This window comes from Quercus robur, chromosome 5 (assembly GCF_932294415.1).
Source record: "Quercus robur chromosome 5, dhQueRobu3.1, whole genome shotgun sequence".
NCBI lineage: Eukaryota > Viridiplantae > Streptophyta > Magnoliopsida > Fagales > Fagaceae > Quercus > Quercus robur.
In genome coordinates this window covers 28292466-28315633 of record NC_065538.1, presented here as the reverse complement: position 1 = coordinate 28315633, position 23168 = coordinate 28292466, and the positions used below count along the sequence as shown (strand labels likewise).

General features: G+C 34.4%; 1 protein-coding gene across 2 annotated transcripts; it reads left to right on the top strand.

Annotated features, from left to right (window-relative positions):
• Window positions 1-9665: 9665 nt before the first annotated feature.
• On the top strand, window positions 9666-11375 carry LOC126729054 (pseudo histidine-containing phosphotransfer protein 6). 2 transcript variants are annotated; one of them, XM_050434798.1, is made up of 5 exons: window positions 9666-9898; window positions 10115-10245; window positions 10534-10677; window positions 10868-10940; window positions 11071-11375. In XM_050434798.1, exons 1-5 carry the CDS (start codon window positions 9830-9832, stop codon window positions 11122-11124), a joined length of 471 nt encoding a protein of 156 aa, XP_050290755.1. In that variant the 5' UTR covers window positions 9666-9829; the 3' UTR covers window positions 11125-11375. The 2 variants fall into 2 exon arrangements, with proteins under 2 accessions (XP_050290755.1, XP_050290756.1); XM_050434799.1 differs by having other exon boundaries at window positions 10534-10681; window positions 11071-11129.
• Window positions 11376-23168: the final 11793 nt, after the last annotated feature.

The window sequence follows — 23168 nt, the reverse complement described above, 5'->3', positions numbered from 1 at the left end:
ACTCTTCACATGCCCAAGGAATGTACCGGTCTACGAGCTGTTGCCCTTAATTTGCGCACGTTATCCTTATGCCGTTTGGGTATTCGAGGCGCGTCTTTAATATCCTCCCTTTACGAGGCCTCCCAGATCTGACGGTTATTGATGGTGTGGGAGAACGAAACGGCGTATTCTTATATGTAGGTTTCCCTGGGAATCTGAACGTGTTATATACCCTTTTCTTCGTCCCTTATATAAAGAGAGAAGACAAAAGGTGATTCTCTCATATCTGAATCCCCCAGGCTCTTCCCAGAGTTCACTTCTTCCCTCTGGTTACACCCTATCCAATAATACGTTCACCATAGTAGTCAGCCATGCATAAACCATTCCTTTCCCAGAAACGCCATGTCCCAATAAAGCTTGAGATGGCTCGGTCAGGGCAAGGATGGCAGAGACTCAAGATTTGTCTCCCCTTCCTTTTAGCCAAAATCCAAAGCAGGGACTCGTCATATCTCACTTTCGGTGTGACTGAGTCAAAAACATCCATTATCACCACCGTCCGCTCTCTCACGAGCATATCTAACATGGCGCCAGCGTGTTAGGAGTCAGGACTGGGGTAGGGACTAAGTGCCCCTGCTTCTTCTTCTCTTTGTTCACTAGCGTCCCCCTTTGCCTCTCTCTCTTCTTCTCCTCCTTCCTACTCATGTCTTCCATCTTCTTCATTCATCTCCTCCATCTTCTGCTCATGTCCTCCATCTTCTTCTTCCTTCGCGCTCCTTGGTGATAAGAGCTTGCTGAAGTGTTTCCATGTGTTCCAATTCTTCTTCCTTCCCCTTCATCTTTTTCTAAAGAAGGTTCTTCTCTCGATATGAGCAGTACTGAGGCAGGGATTGGAGAGACTTTGAAGGCGAGTTTAAAAGACACCTGACTGTTTATTGATCTGTATTGCGGATGCTATTGTTGCCTTAGCAATTAATTTTTTGTATAGGCTTATTTAAGCCCTTCTTTGTACGTTGTAATAATTTTTCATATTAATAAAAGTTATTGTTATTCTACTTCGCATGTTCTGTTTATATGTTTTAATAAATTTGCAAGCACTGCTCGGCACAATAGTATAGCATTTGAACCAATGACAACTAAGGCCAAAATACGTGCTAATAAAAAGATGCCACCATAACTTTAACAAAATTACTTAACATAGCAATGCCGACCAGGGAAGGACGACACTTACCTCAAAATTAGCCAAGATGAGGACTGAGTATTCGATACGGTGTAAGAAGTAACTATCCAAGGACATGTCATCCGCAAAACGAACAGCTTCCTTAGGCTATTGAATAAGGGGTCATTTTGCCATCTTAACATACTGGCCTTAACATTTTACAGTATTGGAGCCGAGTACTTTCCCGTCCGAGTAGTTGGCGTTCCCATAGGCTTGAGTCCGAGAACCATACAAGGCCCAGGTTCTGTCCAAAAACTTTTTCCAGTACTTGGTTTCCCCATAGGCTTGAGTCCGAGGACCATGCAATGCCTTGGTTCTGTCCAAAACTTTTTAGAGTACTTGGTTTCCCCACAGGCTTGAGTCCGAGGACCATGCACTGCCTTGGTTCTGTCCAAAACTTTTTGAGTTCAATATCTCCCTTTCTTCAGGTATATCACGAGTCGCCGAGCAGGAGGTTGCCCTCGGCAGCGGCTATTCCTCGGCGTGGGCCATAGTCCCTGGGCCCTTATGCAGAACGGGCCTGGGCCGCGAATTCACTAGGCCCACGAATTAAGAGGTATTTATGCAATCTTTGGCCACGCGGTACTTTCTGATGTCCCAGTGTTCGAGGTGCGTCTTTACAAGGCTCCTTTAATCTTGTGGTTGCAGTTGATGTTGGAAGTTGGGCCTGAGCCATTTTGTCTGTAGCGTTCCTTGGGACGCTGCGTGAGTTGACTGCCACCATCTTATCTTTTCAAATAAATAGGAGGGAGAGAGAGTTGCTTTATATACACACAGCTCCTTCAGTTTCCTCCCAAATCACAACTCCTATATTCAGTGCTATCCTCCCTTAACATAACATGTTTGAGGCGAAAGTTGGGAAGGAAGAACTCTCTCCGCCACAGAAGCGCCGTGTCCTCATGAGACTCAAAATAGTAAAGTATGGGCACAGGAAGCATAAGTTCAGGGGAATACTCCATTTCGACCGAGGGGAAAGGGTGTTTCTCCCCCTTTTAGTCAAAATCCGAAGCAGGTTCTGTTCATGCCAGAATCTTGGCGTGTCAGAAGAAAGATTCTCCGCCGTCAGCGCCTTTGCCTTGTGGCGGGCAAATATTTAGAGAAAGCCCCTCAGCTTCCAATTCCCTGCACCTTTCCTTCAGCGGTGTCAGGCTCAAGTTGGATTTCTTTTGCTGCCTGAGTCACGGGCATGTGAAAGCATTGAGGAAGAGCAAGGTCTTGGAGCTGTAGCCAACCTCTCCTCTGACCCACTTCATCGGCTTTCTCTTATTCTCTTGTATATTTCTTTTTGATTATGTGGCTAGCTTTAGTAGCCGACCTCTCGTCTGTACTGCTCCTCGGCATTATTTTATATATTTTTTCTTGTATCTTCCTACTCAATTATGTATTGAGCTCTGACATGAGCCGATTCCAGCTTTTCATTGTACGCTGTACTATTTCTTTGTTTTAGTAAAAATAGAAATTTATTTACATGCTTTGAGTATTGATCTTTTGGCAAGACTACTTTGTGAATGGATGTGCTCCATGGGTGTGTTTCTTCAGGAATATTTAGAGCAAGATACCTTGAAACATAATCTAACTAACTCTAATTTACCAATACTACCAGGCATTATATCGATAATTCATAGTAAATCAAACTTAGGAAACTAATCGGGGTAACAGTTGAATATTCTGTGATAAGCGTGTGAATACCGTCCACGACTGATAATCTCTAGATAATCGAGGCGAGCAGTCGACTGGGAAGTAGGGAACTTCGATTGTGCTTTTGTGTACTTGGTTTCCCCATAGGCTTGGGTCCGAGGACCATACAAGGCCTTGGTTCTGTCCAAAACTTATGGTTTTTCTTTTACGTACTTGGTTTCCCCATAGGCTTGAGTCCGAGGACCATGCAAGGCCTTGGTTCTGTCCAAAACTTGTAAGATTTCTTTTTTGTACTTGGTTTCCCCATAGGCTTGGGTCCGAGGACCATACAAGGCCTTGGTTCTGTCCAAAACTTGTAAGATGTCTTTTTTGTACTTGGTTTCCCCATAGGCTTGGGTCCGAGGACCATACAAGGCCTTGGTTCTGTCCAAAACTTGTAAGATTTCTTTTTTGTACTTGGTTTCCCCATAGGCTTGGGTCCGAGGACCATACAAGGCCTTGGTTCTGTCCAAAACTTGTAAGATTTCTTTTTTGTACTTGGTTTCCCCATAGGCTTGGATCCGAGGACCATACAAGGCCTTGGTTCTGTCCAAAACTTGTAAGATTTCTTTTTTGTACTTGGTTTCCCCATAGGCTTGGGTCCAAGGACCATACAAGGCCTTGGTTCTGTCCAAAACTTGTAAGATTTCTTTTTTGTACTTGGTTTCCCCATAGGCTTGGGTCCGAGGACCATACAAGGCCTTGGTTCTGTCCAAAACTTGTAAGATTTCTTTTTTGTACTTGGTTTCCCCATAGGCTTGGGTCTGAGAACCATACAAGGCTTTGGTTCTGTCCAAAACTTGTAAGATTTCTTTTTTGTACTTGGTTTCCCCATAGGCTTGGGTTCGAGGATCATACAAGGTCTTGGTTCTGTCCAAAACTTGTAAGATTTCTTTTTTGTACTTGGTTTCCCCATAGGCTTGGGTCCGAGGACCATACAAGGCCTTGGTTCTGTCCAAAACTTGTAAGATTTCTTTTTAAGTAATTTTTTCTCTATACTTATTTATTTTTCGAAGGTTAACCCCTAGGCCAGGGTGGGTAGAGTTGGCTTGAGGCCGGAAGCCCCTAGAGCTGCCCGCGCCGTTAGCAGTGCAAGGCGTAGCCCCTAGCAGAAGCTTATGTCAGATCAACGACTGCACGTCGCCGGAGATGGGAAAAACTCGCGAATCTCTGCTTGCCAGAGAGTTGACTCATGCGCCACCCGTGCCAACGCGCAAGCCTTCCCACAGACGGCGCCAATTGTAGGGACACGATTCTCAAACGGCCCAACAATGACGTTGGGCTCGCTCGTGAAGGATCCCTCATAATAAGATTTGTAGAGAGTGGGCTTGAAAGGCTAGCGTTTGATCACAGGGCGTTGGTCCAAACCGGACTTTAGGGAAACTCGGATAAGAAAAGGCTTCAGCCTGGATATCCAAGCCCTACAACTTTGTAACTTGGGGGATTGGACTCCTCGGATCATGTCCGAGGAGCACTAATGTCTTTCTCCGGTTACCCGACGGTGGGTTTTCCGTGGTGGTGTACATATATTGTCCGGGCATTCTCATCCCTGGAGTTTTTCCCAGGAAGTGAGATGGGATCCCCCTTTTCTAATTAGTTTACCTTTCCTTTTATACTACCCTACGTTTACTGTCCCTCGTCCACGTGTAGGGTCAACTTTTCCAGGACTGATATTTGTCCCGTCAATCTAATCCCAGAATTGTTGGGGATGGTTAATAAAGCCTAAAAATCAGGTTCCGTTAGGTGTAAAGTCTTATCAGTGAAGGGTATTAAGGACAACTTCCCTGAGATATTTTAGATCTTCTTATGGATTTGTTCTTATAGCTCTCTTTTACCCCTTTTGTCCAGGGAGCTTTAGGCTTGCCGAGGACTAAACCGTCCTCGGCTGCATATCTGGGCCATCCTCGGCCTTATACTTTTAAGCTTGGGCCATAACTTTTTTCAATTTGGACTTGTGGGCTCCCCGCGAGCAAGTGGGCCTGGCCCAGAAACTATCGGGCCCCACATTTGTGTAAATAAATATTTTTTTAAAATAATAAGTAATTCAAATATCTATATATTTTTTAAATAAGATAAGAGAATCACTCATCTAAAATCCCAATTAACCTTCAAGGTTACTGAATTTCCATAAATTAAAATATGAACAGTTAAAACACCTCTAGTAATTTTTTTTAAGTAATCAATTTAATCATTTAATTTTTTTTTTTTTTTTACATGGATTGAAACTACCTGCCATATTGTGGGGGTCGGTTTAAGCTTTAGACCAATGACCAAGCTATGAAATCATCTCAGTCAACTTGGTCACCAATCTACAAATCATTTCCTCTAGTTTATCAAGCATAGCAATCATCCTTAAAAGTAGTATTCCCTAACTTCCTTCACATCAATATTTATCGTGTCCCACAACGAGCTATCACATTTAATTTCATAAAGCAACGTCTCATCCACTTGTAGATTAGAAATTGTTGTCCACTTGTCCTCACACACATCCGCTCAATAAAATTGAGGGGACAACTAATTGGCATGTATTGAGGGAAATATTTTCTTGCCAAAACCGATCCCTCATACACCTATAGAGAATCCATTGTGCAGAGTAAGGTATGCAACTATTGGCTGTTACTATGTCATTTTACCTCTTCTTCCACCAGTTTGTTGATTTAACAATTGAAGCCTTCTTGGCCATTCTCCAAATTAGTCAAGGTTGAATTGAGGTTTCAATTTTTTAGCAATGTATTTGCCAAAGTGCATGTATTTTCACCAATGTTTGATTACTTTCGCAGTACTTTGTGCAATTTTGTCCAACTCTAAAATTTTAACTACCTACATGTATACTTTAAAAAAAAAAAAAAATTGCTTCTAATATATTTCTTCCTTAATGCCAATGATCATTAGGCGGATGCCTCTAACTATATGGGTTCATTCAATTTCGACCTTCCCCTTTCCAACTTCGGTTAGCTAAAAATATATAATAATAAAAAATCTCAATGGAGATTTAAAAAAAAAAAAGATTTAAATATACATAATTGCCTGCCTAATTGATAAGGTTAATTACTTCGAGGGTTTCCAACCTAATGAATTTATTCATGATTTTTTTTTCTTAGAATCATTTATTCATGAATTTAAGAGGGAATTGTAAATTTGTAATTATGTAAACAAATGAGTGGTCCAATAATAATTAAGTGGAAAAAAAAAAAAATGAGTGGTCCAATAATATAGAATCGCCTATGATTTTGTGCCTCATCCCCTGCTGTCCTGTCCATGGGTCGTATATAGTATATACCCCATCACTCACTCCCTTTTGAAAAGTCTCATCATCATCATCATATATTCATTCATTCTTTACAAACTTCTCTTAGTTCCTGACCCAGACAAAGTGACAAAACTTCAAGCAGTAAACCACTACCCATTTTGCCACGTGTCCAGCCCACTCTGACGAACTTGTCACTGCCACCTCCACCTTCTGTCACCCAGAACCTTGTTTACCGGGCGCTCTGTTCCTCCCCATCCTTCAATGCAGCCACACTAAACTGAAACCCAAGCGTTTCTCCAAAAAAAAAAAAAAAAAAAAAAAAAAAAAAAACTGAAACCCAAGGTGTGAGACAAAAACACAACATTTCTTTTAGAATAAAATTTAAATTCTAAAATTTTTAAATTTTAGGGGTATAATTTATAATTTATCATTATTTATTATTAACAAATATCACATTATCTCAATTATGAAAAAATTTGTTAGTTTGGTAACTATTTTCTCCCCTTATTTTTTTGTTTTCAAAAAATAATTTTCAATTTTTGAGACTAAAAAACTTATTTAGTAACCCAAAATGGATAGAAAACAAAAACTGTTCTCAAAACTCAATTTGTGAAAGAAACCAAAAACATGCAAAAGACTATTTTCAGTTTTTGATTTTCAAAAGTCAATAAAAACATGCATTTAATTCAATGAATTTTTCTCATTTAATAAGTTAGCGTTAGAGTTCAAATCTTAATAAGAACATATTTTAGTAATTTCTATTTTTTTTTCAAAAAATATCTTTTTAGTTTCAGCTAACCACACATGTTTTTTATTTCAAAAATACAAGAAATTTGTTTTTCTTTATATTCCCAAAAACAAGTTTTTGAAAATAAAAAATAAAAACCGTTACCAAACATAACCTTAAATTTTCAATCTCTGGGCTTTTTTTTTTAACATCCTCATATTTAATTAGTGTAATTTAATAACATTTCAACAAATGTATAAATAATGTTCAAGATAAGAAGTGTGTTACTCATAATTTTTTTTTCTATTCTTTCGAAAATGAAAGAGAGAGAAAGTCAGATAAAAAGTGAAGGGAGAAAAGGTAGAAATAGAGTATGTGGTTTGGAAGCATGTATAACAACAGTAAAAGTTAAAAAAGGTTATGTTTAATTTTTTTTTTTTTTTTCTCAAATTTCTTGACAGTATAGTACAATTGTTTCGAATTGAATGTGAGGTAACGATTGGCGAGGTGACTGACAATCACCGGTTGCAGAGAGTTGTCGGGTGGGGGGTGAGTGGTACAACGCCGCACCACTCTGGCAGAAAAAGACAGCACGCGGGTGACTGGAAACGGGGACAGCAGGTCACCTCCCTCACCTCTCAACAGTTCCAGAGTCTGTGGTTTTGTAGGCTGGTCCGGTAGATACCCCACATTCACCTCGATAACTTCCACACTGACACTGCACGCCCTCTTTCTCACTCTTTAACCCTAATCCCAGTCTCACTGCTCGTGTGACCTCACTCTCCAATCTCCATTGCTAGGACAATTTTCCTTTTCGTTTAAATAAATTTATTAAAAATAATTTTGAAAATAAAGTAAGTACATAAATTATAAATAAAACCTTAGTAAATTAATGGTTTTTAAGTTTAAAAATATGACAACATTTTGAAACATCCCAAAATAAAATAAAAGACAAACAAATTGGAACGGAGTAAATGATGATCCTTTTGGGTGTATTTGAATTAGGGTTTATAAAGTTTATATATATTTAGGTTCTGGTTAATGTGTGCCCTAAAGGTATACATTAAACCATCCATTTTCGGAAATATTTTCTTGGAAATTGAAAAAATTGTCAATACTTTTTCAATTCCCAAGAAATTTTTTTTCCAAAAATGGTTAGTTATTGTATGCCCTTAGGGAATACATTAGCAAAATCCATATAATTTTTGTTGTACTTGCAATATAAATTTACATTGTATTCATACAAAATGTGATAATATGAAGTTTATAAATGTTTATATTTATAAAAAGTTGTAAATAGATACCATTTCTATAAAATAATGTTATATATATATTTGTAAAAAGTTGTAAATATTTACCAATTTTATAAATGTGTACAACATTTATTATTTTTTTGTGTTTCTACAATATAAATTTGCATTATACCGTACAATGTAAAAGAAAAATTTTCCTATGGTTTAATTTCAAACACAAGCAACTATAAGCCTTGTAGCACAAGTACTCAATTGGTGTTCTTAATGAAAATATTCATAATTCAAATCTCACACTTCTGTTATAATTACAAAATTATCAACAATAACAAAAAATTCCAAACATGTGCAAAGTTGGATGATTTTTCTATTCAATGTAATTTATTGTGAGGTATATAGAATTCAAATAAATCTCTTGTATGGTACATTTGCATGTTGAGGTTATATTCTCTTGGAAATTTTTAGAACTAATTAAATGGACCATATCTTTTAACGTGCAAAATTCCAGAATGTGTTTTGTGGAAGTGACAGTAGATTTTATCATTATTGTTTACACATGCAAAGTATCACTTGCATAAATTTTCTATTTGATGTAATGGATAATGGGGACTACTCAGATCTCAAATAGATCTCTTGTAAAATCATTCGCATGTTATATAAGGTTATATTCTTTGACATTTTTAAAACAAATGGAAATGGACATCTCTTATAATTTTTGTGGGTACATTTCTTATTATGAAAAATTTCGGAATATTTTTTTTGTGGTGACCGTAAATCTTATCATTATAATTTACATATGCAAAGTATCACTTGGATGATTTTTCTCTTTGATGTAATGTATTGTGGGGACTACACAGATCTCTAATAAATCTCTTGTCAAATCAGTTGCCGGTTAAGGTTCTATTTTTTGACATTTTTAGAATAAATGGAATGGACCATAACTCTTATCATTTTTGTTAGTACAATTCTTGATATAAATTTTTTTGGAATATGTGTTGTTTTGGTGGCCGTAGATCTTATCAATAATGTTTACATGTAAATCTATCAAGAATTTAAGATGCAAAAATCTAAAATAAATGTCCTCCTACTCTACTTATTGGAATTCTTATGCAAGAATGACCTCACCTTTCTTCTTCTTCTATTTTATCATTATTTTAGATGAACCCAATTCAGGGGTCCAATAATTCAGTAAAAAAAGTTTACATCCATACATTTTTACTTGAAACTCTCATAATTCCAAATATAATTTTTGTCACTGTACTTCCTAAATTCAAAATTTTCAAGTGAGGCTTACGTACGTGGGATGCATATGACACGAATAACTATAATATTAATTAACTTAATAATAATTGTTGTGTATAATCCCCACAGAAAGGACATCACTGTAGTACTATACTCTCTACCACCAAACAAATGTCAAAAACTTTTGGTGCGTGCAAGTAAAACAGACTTTGTAAGGACATGAGTTTTTTTCACTGTTGCCAGAAGTGGGGTCCAAAGCCACCGCTTGGCTTTAAATAGTTGTTGCCACCGGCTTCCATTCCCGCTCTTGTAGTATTAGTTAGTAGTACACAAAACCCTAAACCCCGAAGCAAGTGAAGAAAAAGGAAAAGAAAAATAAGAGACATCTATTAGCTTAATTGGGGCTTAAAAGTTAAACCCACTTAGGTTTTTTTTATACTGTTTTTAGGTTCAAGAAGTGATTAGCCAAGACGGGTCTTCCTGTGTGGATGCTTGGGTTGGGTGTGGATCGGTTGCGAGCCGACATGAATCGTTTGCTCGCTTTGCTCTTCCACCAGGTAATAATGCTAATTAATCTTTTGTAGGACTTGTTTGTTTTCATAACGAGCTACTAGTGTTGTTTTAATGCTTGAATTCCTTGGTAAGAAATGACAAAAAAATGAAAAGATACAAGCTTGTTAATTTTTGTAGTGGTACAAGTATGTATTACTTTAGTTGTTGAAGCTATTTGTTTGTTTACACTGATTAATATCATTTCTGTTCTTGTTCTTTAGGGAGTATTGGATGAGCAATTCTTGCAGCTTCAGCAGCTTCAAGATGAGAGCTCCCCAAACTTTGTCTCTGAGGTTGTTAATATCTATTTCCATGAGTCCGAGAAGCTCTTGAGGAACCTCAGAGGACTTTTGTGAGTTCTCTCTCTCTCTCACACATACACGTGCATTGCATCTCAAATTTTGGTTCTCACTTGCTGGTTTGCTTGATGGGTTTTAATTTTTTGGTCACAAACATTTTCTCCCTCTCATTTGGAAGTTACTATTTACAGCACTTTTTTCTTCAAACAACTGTTGGGGCATAACGAAATGGTCTATCTAAAAATGTTAAAGATTTTATTATTTTAATAATAAATTGTAAAAATTTTGTATCTTTAGAATTTTATTTGTTTATTTGCCTGAAAATAAAAGTGATGGAACAGGATGGATAAGGAGTTCTCGGACTACAAGAAAATTGGAATCCATTTGAATCAGTTTATGGGAAGTAGCTCAAGCATAGGTGCAAAGAGAGTCAGAAATGTATGCGTTGCCTTTCGCGCCGCTTCTGAACAGAACAACCGTGCCGGGTGGGTGCGCCTTTCCTCCTCTATACTCGTGCTTCCACACCTTTTCCTTTCACTTTTTCAAACTTCTCTACACTTCCTCTTTCTCTGTAGCAAGAATTGACAACTTTTTTTGCCTTTTTACTTTGAGAGAGAGAGAGAGCAGACATGTTGCTTAGCGAATGTTTTACCATCTGGGATTTTGGTCTTTCAGGTGTTTGAGAGCATTGGAGCTGCTAGAGCATGAGTATTGCTACCTCAAAAACAAATTGCACGAACTGTTCCATGTATGTAGCACAAGCTTTTAGTTTTTCTTGTGAATTATTTAATTTCTCAACCTATTTTATTTCCACCATCATATCTCATTCATTAAATGCTAAAATCTAATGTTATGATGGCTCTTTCACATTGATACAGATAGAACAGCAACGAGTGTTAGCAGCTGGAGTTAGGTACCCAATGCAACACTAAAAAGCAAGCTATAATGACTAGGGTGTATTTGACTATATTTGAGTGCCACCTTATTGTTTCAACTTCCTGTGCTAAAAACCACGCTAACCCAGAGAGAAGGAATAGAAGTTAGAGATGGGGTTTTGATGACACTGTCATCTGCTCACCTGCCTACGATGTAGAGTTGTTCTTTGTTTTGAATAAAGCCTGGTTGTAACTTTGAAAGCAAATGAATTCAATCAAATTTAAAGTTGTGTCGAAGTTTGATAGTATCTGCTTTGCCTTTTAGACCCAATTAATAATTACTGCAAATTTTTAATAGAGCTGTCAATTCACAGACATTAAATGCTACAATCGCCCATTCAGCATCAAAATCATATGAGAACTGGAGTATTTCTTTGACATGACCAATCAATATATCATTCAGTATCCGATCAAAAATATATATATATATATATATATATCATTCAGTAAGTTTCTCAAAAAAAAAAAAAAAAAAAAAAAATTATCATTCAGTAGTATCTGGCCACAGGACATTTTGATGCTGGTGGTAAAAAAGGAGTCCAATTTAAAGGAAAATTCTGGTAACACAATTATAATGGATCACCTTTCTACCAACCATAACTCGTCACATGAGTGAGTTGTACATAAAATTGTACAAATAATTGTGTCACTAGACTACTCCAATTTAAAACTCTTCCAATTCAGGTTTTCTTTCAAGGCCAGATATAAATGCGGCTGACTGATTGATTGATTGAGTTATCCATATACTGTAGATAAAATGTTAAATGTTGTTATTCCTAAGATAAAGTACCTTTCCTTACTTCCCAAGCTACTAATCATAGGACCTTTGTAAAAAAAACCGTTGATTGCTCATGGCTGTCTCAAGTGCCAAAAAGTTTAGAGACTCATTATTTGTACAGTTTACTCATTACAATTAGGTACATTTTTCAGTATTTAAATTAAACACTGAAAATTATGAGTCTTAAAGAAAACATGTTTGGTAAGAATTTTTTTTAGAAGTATTTGAATTATTCATTTTAGGGTATTTAAACATTGAATTTGAAAAATTCCTCTTACTAGTCTTCAAATTTTAAATAACGTTGCTCAATAGTATTTTTGTAAACATTTTTAAAAACATGCGGCCCACTTGATTAGACAACGCATAAAACTTTCTTATTAGATTCCAATTAAGGGGCCCACTTGTCAGCTTTAAAAAAAAATACACACATACTAAACACACAATTATGTTTTTTCACACATTAAAACATGTTATTTGAAATATGCTACTAAACACATTTTTTGCTTTATGAATACTTTAAATACATGTTTTTACAATACTTTTTAAACTATAGTTTTCACATCATTTTAAATAACGATACTAAAAATCTCCAACCAGACGAATTAGTGACAATAATGTTTTAAGTGTTAAACTCATTTGTAGTGATGTAACTTAATTACCAATTGACACCAATCAAATTGTTATAAAATGTATGTCAAATGGGGTATCTCTAGAAAAACTCCTCAAGCTAGAGAACACTGTGTGGCGACAAATTTTTACCTTTTGCAAAGGGTTGAGAGTTTGAACTTTTTTTTTTTTTTTTTTTTTTTTTAGAAGAAATGATAGTAGACTTTATTTATATAAAATCACTTTGTACAATAGAGAAAAGAAAAGAGGGGCATTCTTCTAACCAGAGAATAACCTTCTCTTACTCTTTTGCATCACTAGCCAAAGCTAGAACCGCACGATTACATAGTAAAGGAAAAAGTAAAAATCAAATCAAAACTCTCTCTAATCAAATTAATGTCTTCAAGGATCCAAGCAACCTCTAGTGAAGAAAATTCTATCAAAGTTTAAAAGATCAACAAGTTCAGCAAGGTTACACTCTTCTTCAACTTTTAAGAAGCTGATGCTAAGACCGAATTGTAAAGCTGTTCTCACTAAAGAAGTCATTGTTCAAATGGAGCTCAAAGTCTTCTCCACACGAACACATGATGTAGCAAACACTTCACCTCTGTTGTTTTGTATAAGGAGACCAAAACCCAGTGAATTTACTCTTTTTTTTTTTTTTTTGTGAAATATATATATATATTTTTAATTGGATTTGAAAGGCTGAGAATTTTCATGGAAGAGAAGGGGGAGATTGAGTACCAACCCTAGTTAGAGGAAAGAAAGAATGGGTATCAGATGGATCAATGGCTTGTTTTTTCTGATGTGGATGCAGTTTTGCAGAGTGATTGGGATCATGATTTTCAACATGTCGCTTGGAGCTCAACACCTTCAGACTGGGAGACTGATTTGAATTCAAAACCATATCACCCCGAATAATACGCTTCCAACTGTGTAAAGAGTGTTTTGTCAAGTCTAAGTTCTCGGTACATTCAAATGACGTTGTGCTCATCTCAATATCTTCCCCAACTTCAGAGTGAATCTCTTCAGGCTTTTTGAAATTCTCTTCAGTTAGGTTCATGCCAGAATGCCTAAGTTGGCTAGACTTTGAGTTTGAAGAGGAGTCTCTCTGGACCCCCCTATGAATTTCGGTTTTATCTCCAATTTCCAGCTTGCTAGTGGTTTGAGTGTTTGAACTTTAAACCCCCTTATCTTTATTATTGATTTATTTCATTTACAAAGTAGATTATATGAAACTATAGTTATATATTTTTTTAAAGAAATTATATATAAAATTCAGAATTTATATTCTACTTTAGATTAGTTCATTGGTTTGTAATTTTGTTATTAAAATCTCAAATTTATAAAATATTTCAATTTGAACCCTTAGTCCATCTCCATTTTTTTATTTATGTTATTCTAGGAAGTAATGAAATGGTGAAAAGCAAGAAATCATTGATTAAATTACATATTTCACCCAGAATTTGTTAATAAATCAATTTGATAATTAAAGGGTAGAGAGAGAAAGCTTCACCTAAAGTGAGAAAGTAATTATAAAAAAAAATTCAAAACAAAGCTAATTTTATTAACAATTATCATTTTTATCTATTCCATTACTACTCAACATAATGAAAATGATTAACAGAGATGGATATAGGCTTCAACCTGAAGCAGTTTCATAAGATGAGACTTTAATTGAAAAAAAATTAAAATCCTAGAACATAGTATAAACTATGAGTCTTTTTATGTAATTTTCCCTAACAAAAAAAAGATGATCATTCTATGATATGTGCTTATCCTTTTTTATGTACCATACCATCACAATCCTAAATGTTCATAAATGTTAGCTATAACTAGTTACACATTTAATTGGTCCATCCATAAACACAAAAGGATGTATAACCTTTTATCAAATATTGCCATAAAAAAAAAAATTAATTTCCAGCATTTGGATTAACATTTTGGTGAAAAACCTATTTATATATTTGTTGAAAGTTGGCAAAAGTGAAATCATAACCAAAAATAAAAGGTAATCATAGCCAAAAATAAAAGGTGAAGTTTTAAAAAGCTTGTAAAAAATCAAATAAATTAACTAATAAGTTGAACCAAAAAAAAAACACCTAATCCAAACACATATGCTACTTCTCTTTTTTGGAGCTTATTTTGTCTACAATCCGTTTTAGTTACTTGACTAGTAATAAGGAGATGTAATGGCAGTAACTACATCATATTGAGAGTAACTTATCGTTTTTAATTACTTTATATGGTAACTATAGTTTTAAGTTTTTTTTTTTTTTCTTTTTTTTTTTTTTCAAAACTCTTTGCCAAATGAGAACATAAATTAAGGATCCCTCTCTTTGTAAGATCCCTTAGTTCAAACCTTATCAGTAGACAAACTACATCATTAACCATGGAATGAGGTGATCATAATGATTGCTAGGACCTCCCTTATAAAACGAGATTATAACGGGCAATTTTAAGATTTCATGTCTATCTTGATACCAAACTTTTTCCAGTCATGAGTTTACCCAAATGGTTTTCAAACTAATAATGTTTTGTTTTTCTTCTAAAAATAAAAACTATTGATATCAAACTTCATGCATTATTATTGATGCATGCAAGATATCATGAGATATATGCCCCTAAGACTAGGTAATTAAGTTTTATTTATTTATTATATATATATATATATATATATATTGCACTACGCATTTTACTAATGAATAATATAAATTAGGTGCTAATTATAATTGGGCATTGTGGGATGTGGGTTGCTTAACTCCTTCCCCAAGTGTAATTAAATCCCTAAATCTATTCTCTAATTCTAGACATGATTTTATCTAATTTACACAAAGAGAAACTAAACTTAGTAAAAACCACTTTTTTCACCCTTAAATAAAAAGTCCTCAATCACATGATATATCATTTTTATCATTAGGACTCCTAGATTTGTTTTCAATAGAGTATTTAGAAATAAAATGTTCAAAATTATGATTTTGCCTTTATGCCCTAAAATAATGGATATGCCTTTGGTGTGAGGTTATGAGGTTGCAAAATGAGATTTCTACAATTTGATATTCAAAATTTTAATTATATTTACCCCATTTTAATAAAGTACATGGTGACTTCATTTACTACCCTCAATTGAGGGGGGATGAAATATCATCAGTGGAACCTACTTTTTTCTTTTTTAGAAACAATTAAAATAGACTACACCCATTCACCGGGTAGGTCCCCAAGGTCACAATCCCAAACCAAACCATTCGTTGGCTAAAAAAGGTAAATGAAACCTCAATCTCAGACATACACATCCACCTCACCCAAAGTTTATTAACCCTTTATAGATAAGAATCACGATTCACACCAACCATAAAATCCAGTGTCACGTCACCCAAATCACTCAGCCGACTAGGCGTGGATACTAAGCAGTAAAACCCTTTATTCCCACCATGACCAAGGAGATACAAAGTAAATCCCCACAATGTGGCAATCCTTACCAGTCCCCACTTAATAAACTTCTAAACCCAATCATTAATTTGCAAACCAAACAAGAAAATCACCCCCGCTTACCAAACAATTACACGAGTGAAGTAAACAGAAGATCGACTGTCGATCCAAATAATGCCTCTAATAGCTTCAAAACCATAGCCACAATAAATGCACGCTATAGCTCAACTGCCCATGATCCTGTCTCAGAAAGAATGATAAAGCCCTAATAGTCTCTCCAAATACAACGAGAATAGATGAAAGAAATGAGAAGAGGGCTCATAACATAGGAATCTTGGCCAAGTCTATATATATATATATATATACTTTTCAAATCAAAACTTCATTTAATATATTGTAACTTGTGGATAGCAACTGTTCATATATTCATTAAAGTTTTGATGGAGCCCTTTCAAGTTTAGATGACTTTTGTTAAAAATTACTTATTTGCTTTATAATAAATCTTTTGTAAGTTCATAACCATAACCAAGGGACATTGGTTAAAATAAATCGTTTAACTTATTTCCTTTTATCAAATGTACCCTTTAAAATACTCTCTAATTAAATAAACTTTGTTTTGGGAAATTTTGCACCATATAGCATTTTGCAATATTTTTTTTAGTTTTTTGATAATTCAATAGTTACAAAATGGGAGGAAGATTTTGAATCTTAGATGTTATGAACATATTAGAAGGTATTAACCAGTTGAGTTACAATATTCTTGGCGATATATCAATGCATGCACAACCCTCAATCTTAGCTTCAAATTAAATTTCTTGTCATAAATTGTAAGTTTTTTTTTTCAATAAACTTGAACATATATTTAGTTATTTATCATTAATAGTAGGCTTTATATATAACTCCATGCAGTCTAGTATGACTTATTTCTCATGTTTTTTGAACCATTATCTCTCTCCAAAGTCCATAAAATGGGTGTTTTAATCAAATATATTATAAAATTTTGATTATCTATCCTCACAATTTTACTTAACTAATTGCACTCTTATAAGTATACTTGATTTTTATGAAAATTACATGTTTACATAAAATTTTACTACGAAAACTTTTGCCACTAGTAAGAAGACACAAAAAAATTTGCAAGTCATAGAACATAAAATTGCTCATGCTTCCAAAAGTCACAATTCTTAAGTAACAACAAAAATATGTTTACGAATTAAAAATTAAATTATCTTTATTTCCAAGGAGTCTATTTATTTGATTATAATAGGAACAAACAATTTTAAGAATTTGATGTTCTCCTAGATATAACTTCAAAATAATAACATTTTTATGGTACAAACATAAATCTATAGCTGCGTTTTAAAAAAAATGTGTTTTTTGTAGTGAAGAAAATAAGTAGGTGTGAAATTAATGAGAAAATTTATAGTTTGGATGATAAAGTTGGTTATCATTATTCTTATTGAAGTGCAAGCCAATGAGTATGCCTCTGCATCTTCCTATAACTCTTTATTTCCACCGCTTTCTAAACTCTCTAAATTTGATCCCGTCCAAGACGCTTTTGATATTTGCATGGTAACCAGAATTATAACTTGCGTGCGAAATTTAAAGGTAGATCTTCCATATGAATATGAATTATGTATTACACGGGCTTTTAAACATTGCTTTAGCAACCCAATGTATCAAAATCTCCCAGGTTATAAAGCAGTTAGAAAGTCCCTACTTGACTACGAAAGAGAAGAAAATGAACCAGGCACAAAATTTGCAAGATATTTATTACATTGTTATTATGGATATCTTAAAAATAGAAAGATCTAAGCGATATTCAAAAAAAAAGTAATGAAAAATAATTTCTAAAAATAAGTCATACTTTTTTCCAGTTGATCAAAGATTGTTTTTCTTTAACTCTTTTTTTTTTTTTTTTTTTTTTTTTTTTTTTTTTTTTTTTTTTTTTTTTTTTTTTTTTTTTTTTTTTTTTAATACTACTAAACACTAGAAGATATGAAAAACTATCTTGACATAAGGTTTTTCATTGAAACAAATGAAACATTAGTGACTTGCTTTGACTTGCTCGAATTTTAGATTTGGCAAGTACATCATAGCCTCTCCACATACAAGAATGCACACATACGCGGATTTTTTATTCTAACTCTCCCTAATTTCCTTCTTTAGCACCACACCTTCTTTCATCCTTCTTTCATTTTTTTTTCTTATCTTATCATTTTTATCTACTTCACAAATTAAGTTGAGTAGCTTTTATTTATATATTTTTATTTGGGTAAATTACAAAGTTGATCCCTATTCTCTACACCATATCCCAATTTGGTTCCTAACCTCTTAATTGTGTCAATTTGATCTCCAACCTTTTTAGTGTTATGATAATTCAGTCCATGTCGTTATCTTTTAGATGAAAAAGACTGACATCTCAAAGGAAATAATAAAAAAATTATTTTCCATATCACATCATCTACCAATTATACTGCCACGTTAATTAAAAAAAATTAAATTAAATTGAGACACATGACGAACAAGATCCCTAACTCATCTCCCCTAAAAATCCCTAAACCATCTGACTAGAACCTCATAGACCTCCTAGGTCCTGATGAACTACATCCAGACAGGCTATTTCCAAAGAATTCCGCAAAAATGTATTCCTAGGGTTAAACCTATTCCCCCCACAACCATTTCCATATGAGAACCCGCCACTGCCAGGTGGTGGCATATCTTTTAAGCCTTCCTCACCATACTAATATAAATATTCTTCTTTTGAGGGTCACATACCTAAATCACAAAACTTAAGATCAAAATTCCATCCAATCCAACACCAATATAATATTAACTTGGTTAATCTCGAAGAGACATTCATAGACACTGTTATTACGGAGGGACTTGATGCAAATCAATATCATGTAAAATTTACATTTAATGCTTCTCTAAGCTTTGTTTAATTGCTGAAAATTTGTAGAAAAAGAAACTTGACTAATATCTAAATCATTTGATTGGTTGACACATGAGATGACAGAAAAATTCAAATCAACTGGGCATAACACAAACTATATGGTCTTGTTGAGCTCTCCATTTCTGCATTGATACGAACTCAATAAAGCCATAAAACCTGATGACATTGAATAGCAAAAACTCGGTCAATCAATTCTCTCAAGAGCTGTGTTTTCTCCTCCCTTCCTTCATCTAAGACACAATCTTGCCTTTCTAACGAGAGAGGGAGAAGAGATGGAGATGAGTTAAGGATTTTAGGGATTTTGGTGGTCACACGTCTCAGTTTTAATTTGAGTTTTTTTTTTTTTTTTTTTTTTTTTTTTTTTTTTTTTTTTTTTTTTAATTGAAATGGTGGTATAGTTGGCAAATGATGTGATATGAAAAATAATTTTTCATTATTTTGTTTGACATATTAGCTTTTTTCATTCAAGGAATAATGGCAGGTACTAAATTGACACTACCAAGGAAGAGGATGCTATGTTGTATCAGCCGATACGGTCAGTATGTACCATACCAATACGTGCACCAATACAGAAACAACAACATTTCCTATCAGTTTAAATATTGGGTATACTACCCGTGTACTGGGCATATTGACCAAAACAGAAAAAAGCTTTTTTTTTTTTCTTCTTCTTTTAGTGTTTTGTAATTTTAATTTTTTTTTAAGGGCCAAATCACTCTCTCAGTCTCTCGATCTTTCTTTCTCTCATAGTCTCTCTTGGTCTCTCTTTCTCTCTCAGTTCATGTCAATTTAGGATTTGGTTTCTCAAATCTCATTTAAGCCAAAGCTAGAAGCTGTAGAATAGGTAAAATTTTGTATTTTGTTTTCTTAGTATGCAATGAACAATTAAGTTTTTTGTTTGTTTGTTTGTTTGTTTGTTTTTTTTTTTTTTTTTTTTTTTAGTTGATGCTAAAGTCTAAACCCAAGGTTATCAAAATTAGGATCCTACGTAGGATCTGGTAGATAGGTAGAATTGTGGATCATAGGATCGGATCGTGGATTGTAAAATTCTATATATTTTCATATTTAAAGTAAAAAAAACACATTGATAATGATTTTGTTTGTTAAATAATCATATAAATTGTGAATTCATCCATAAAAAACAAAGATTTCTATCATATGATGTGATTTGCATGTCATACATCACTACATCTATACTAACGAAACAAATATATTTAAGTTTTGATCCAATGTATCTAAAAAATTAAATAAATGTTTAATTAGTAACCAAATACCAAAATATTTATCAACACATATGGAAATATTTTGCAAGTTCTAAGTTCCAAGTTCCAAGTTTGAAATTCAAAATAAGTTATCAAATAGAAACTAGCTAACTAAAATATGAAGTCCAAAAGTAAGATGAATATTAAGGTGAAGTGAACATTTAATTATTCTCATTTTAGGGTTCTTATAACCACGGTCCTAATCATCATCATCCATTTCATCATCTATGTAAACATTGTACTAATCCGTAACCCACCTCTCCTTCAGTCATTACTCTAACACATAATATGTCAAAAACAAAAGCTTAAACAGATCAAAACACTCCTCACTCTCAAAACTCACTCCCATCCAACTTGCTCACCAAACTAAGATCCTAGATGCTACAATGCAATGCGCTTGAGACTCTAGACCGAGAACCATTTGGGCCTTGACCGTGCAAGTAACCCGAGGAAGAAGGAGCTTTGATTCTGGGTTCCTCTGTTGCTTGGATGAGTTCATTGTGCAATAATTATATTTTTGATTTTTTGTATTTAATCTGTTTGTTTTCTCTTGATTCTGGGTTCATCTGTTGCTTGGGTGAGCTTCAAGTTTTGGTTTTTTACTTTCATATGCTCTGTTCATCTGATTTTTTGAAACCTAGGGTTTTAATTTTTTATTTTTTTCAAAATTGGGTTGTTGCAAGGGCGATTTAAATGCAAATCTATGTTTTTTTTTTTTTTTTTTCTTTTCTTTTTCTTTTTTTTTTTTTTCTTTTTTTTGTATTCATCAATGTGGAGTTGCATGTATACTCTGATTTTCAAACCAAATGTGACAGAAATTTTTGTTCCAATTACATCCATTTTGAGTCACCAGCAAAGGAATATGCTTGTCATAAAAAAGAAAAAAAGAAAAAAAAGGGGCAATGCAGATAGGTTCAATTCTAAGCTATGCTTTCTCATGAAATTGGGTTTTTGCTTGTATGCTTCAATGTGGAGCTGCTAGACCATAGGATTAGGCTTCCTTCATCAATGTGGGGCTCCATTGATTATTGCTTTTCTACTTTCCCTTTCCATGGGTTTGTCTCCCAAAAACAGAACAAAAACTTTTTAATAATATTGTAATATTGTCTGTTTCTGTGTTGTGCTTTGTGTGGACCACAGGACCACATGATACTTTTCCACATGCAAGCCCATCTAATACTTTATTCTGTTGTATTTTATATGCAGATGGTTGACTTGACATTCAATTTTGAGATTCATCATGGTGGCCAGTTTGTGTGAAACTTAGATTTGGTATATTTAGGAGGTAGTACTTCTTTTATTAATGAGGTTGACCCAGATAAACTTAGTTATTTTGAAATACAAGATATTGATGGGCCCTACATGATGGGCCATCTGCACATGATGGAATTAGTGTTAGTGCAGCAGCCCCAGATAGGCCCTCTGAGGATCTACCTATGTATGCAACTCCACATAGGACTACTGCAGCTGATAATGACCCACCTCTTGAATAGGGTGAATGGATTGACCCACCTCTTAAAGATGACACGGAAAGTCTAGTAGGATTTGATGATGATCAGCCAGCACCAACTACTACAAAAGAACCTGAGTTTAATGTCCAAATTGACATGAGAAAACCAGAGTTAAAGAAATGAATGAAGTTTCCAAACTCTAAGGTATTTAGGGGGGCATTGAGGGAATATGCTATAAACAAGCTAGTAGATATCAAGTTCAAGTTGAATAAAAAGAAGAAGATATCAGTTTATTGCATAAATGAATGTGGATGGAGGTGTTATGCATCTCAACTATCAGGGGAGTTGACATTCCAAATAAAGAAATTCAATCCAGAGTGCACCTGCCCTAGATCCTTCAAACACAGCCAAGTGACTGCAAGTTATGTTACAAAGAAGTTTATGCAGGAGTTTGACAAAAATCCCAATTGGAAAGTGGCTGGTGTTCAACATCATGTGAAGCAAGTACTTGAAGTTGACATAAGTTATAGTCAGGTGTATAGGGCAAAAAGAAAAGCTACTGACTTGATTACTAGGGATGAACAGTTGCAATATAGGAAGCTTAGGGATTATGTAAAGATGATAAGATTACATGAAAAAGGAAGTAGGGTTATTTTGCAAACTAAAATGGAAGATGAAAATGCACAGTCCAAATTTAAGAGAATGTATATTAGGTATAATGCACAAAAAGTTGGTTTTTGGGAGGTTGTAGACCAATCATTGGTTTAAATGGGTGCCACCTGAAAGGAAGATTTGGGGGGCAAATACTTTCTATCACAACTAGAGATGCAAATGATAACTTTTCCCAATTGCATTTACTGTTGTTGAGCAAGAGAACAAAGATTCATGGGTATGGTTTCTGCAGCAGTTTTTAGATAACATTAGGAATCCAGAGCAACTTAATCTGGTCTTCATCACTGATAGACAAAAGGTATAACCTACAATTGTACTAACATATTTAACCCACATATTTAAAATTCAATAATACATGCCTCGGTTCATTTCAAAATGTTTAACTAACATATTTACTTGATCTGTTTTGTATATGAATTAAGGCCTTATACCTGCAATTGAGATGTTGTTCCCAACTTGTGAGCATATGTATTGTGTAAAGCATATCTATAATAATTTTAAAGTGGATCATAAGAGCTTGGAGTTGAAGAATGCACTGTGGAGATGTGCTGGAGCCACAACAATCAGGGAGTTTGAGAGAAGGATGCAGGAACTAAAGGATTTGGATGTCAAGGCATGAGAGTATCTTGCTGACATCAACCCTGCACAATAGTCTAAGTCTCACTTTAGTAGTAGAGTTTTGTATGACTGTTTAGCTAATAATTTGAGTGAGTTTTTTAATACCATGATCTTAGAAGCTAGGGATAAGCCAATTTTAGCAATGTTGGAGTGGATCAAAGTTAGGCTCATGACCAAACAATACAAAAAGATGAAAGGTATAGCAAAATACACTGGAAAGGTGTGTCCTAATATTCAAGACAAATTAGAGAAGTTAAAACATGAATCTA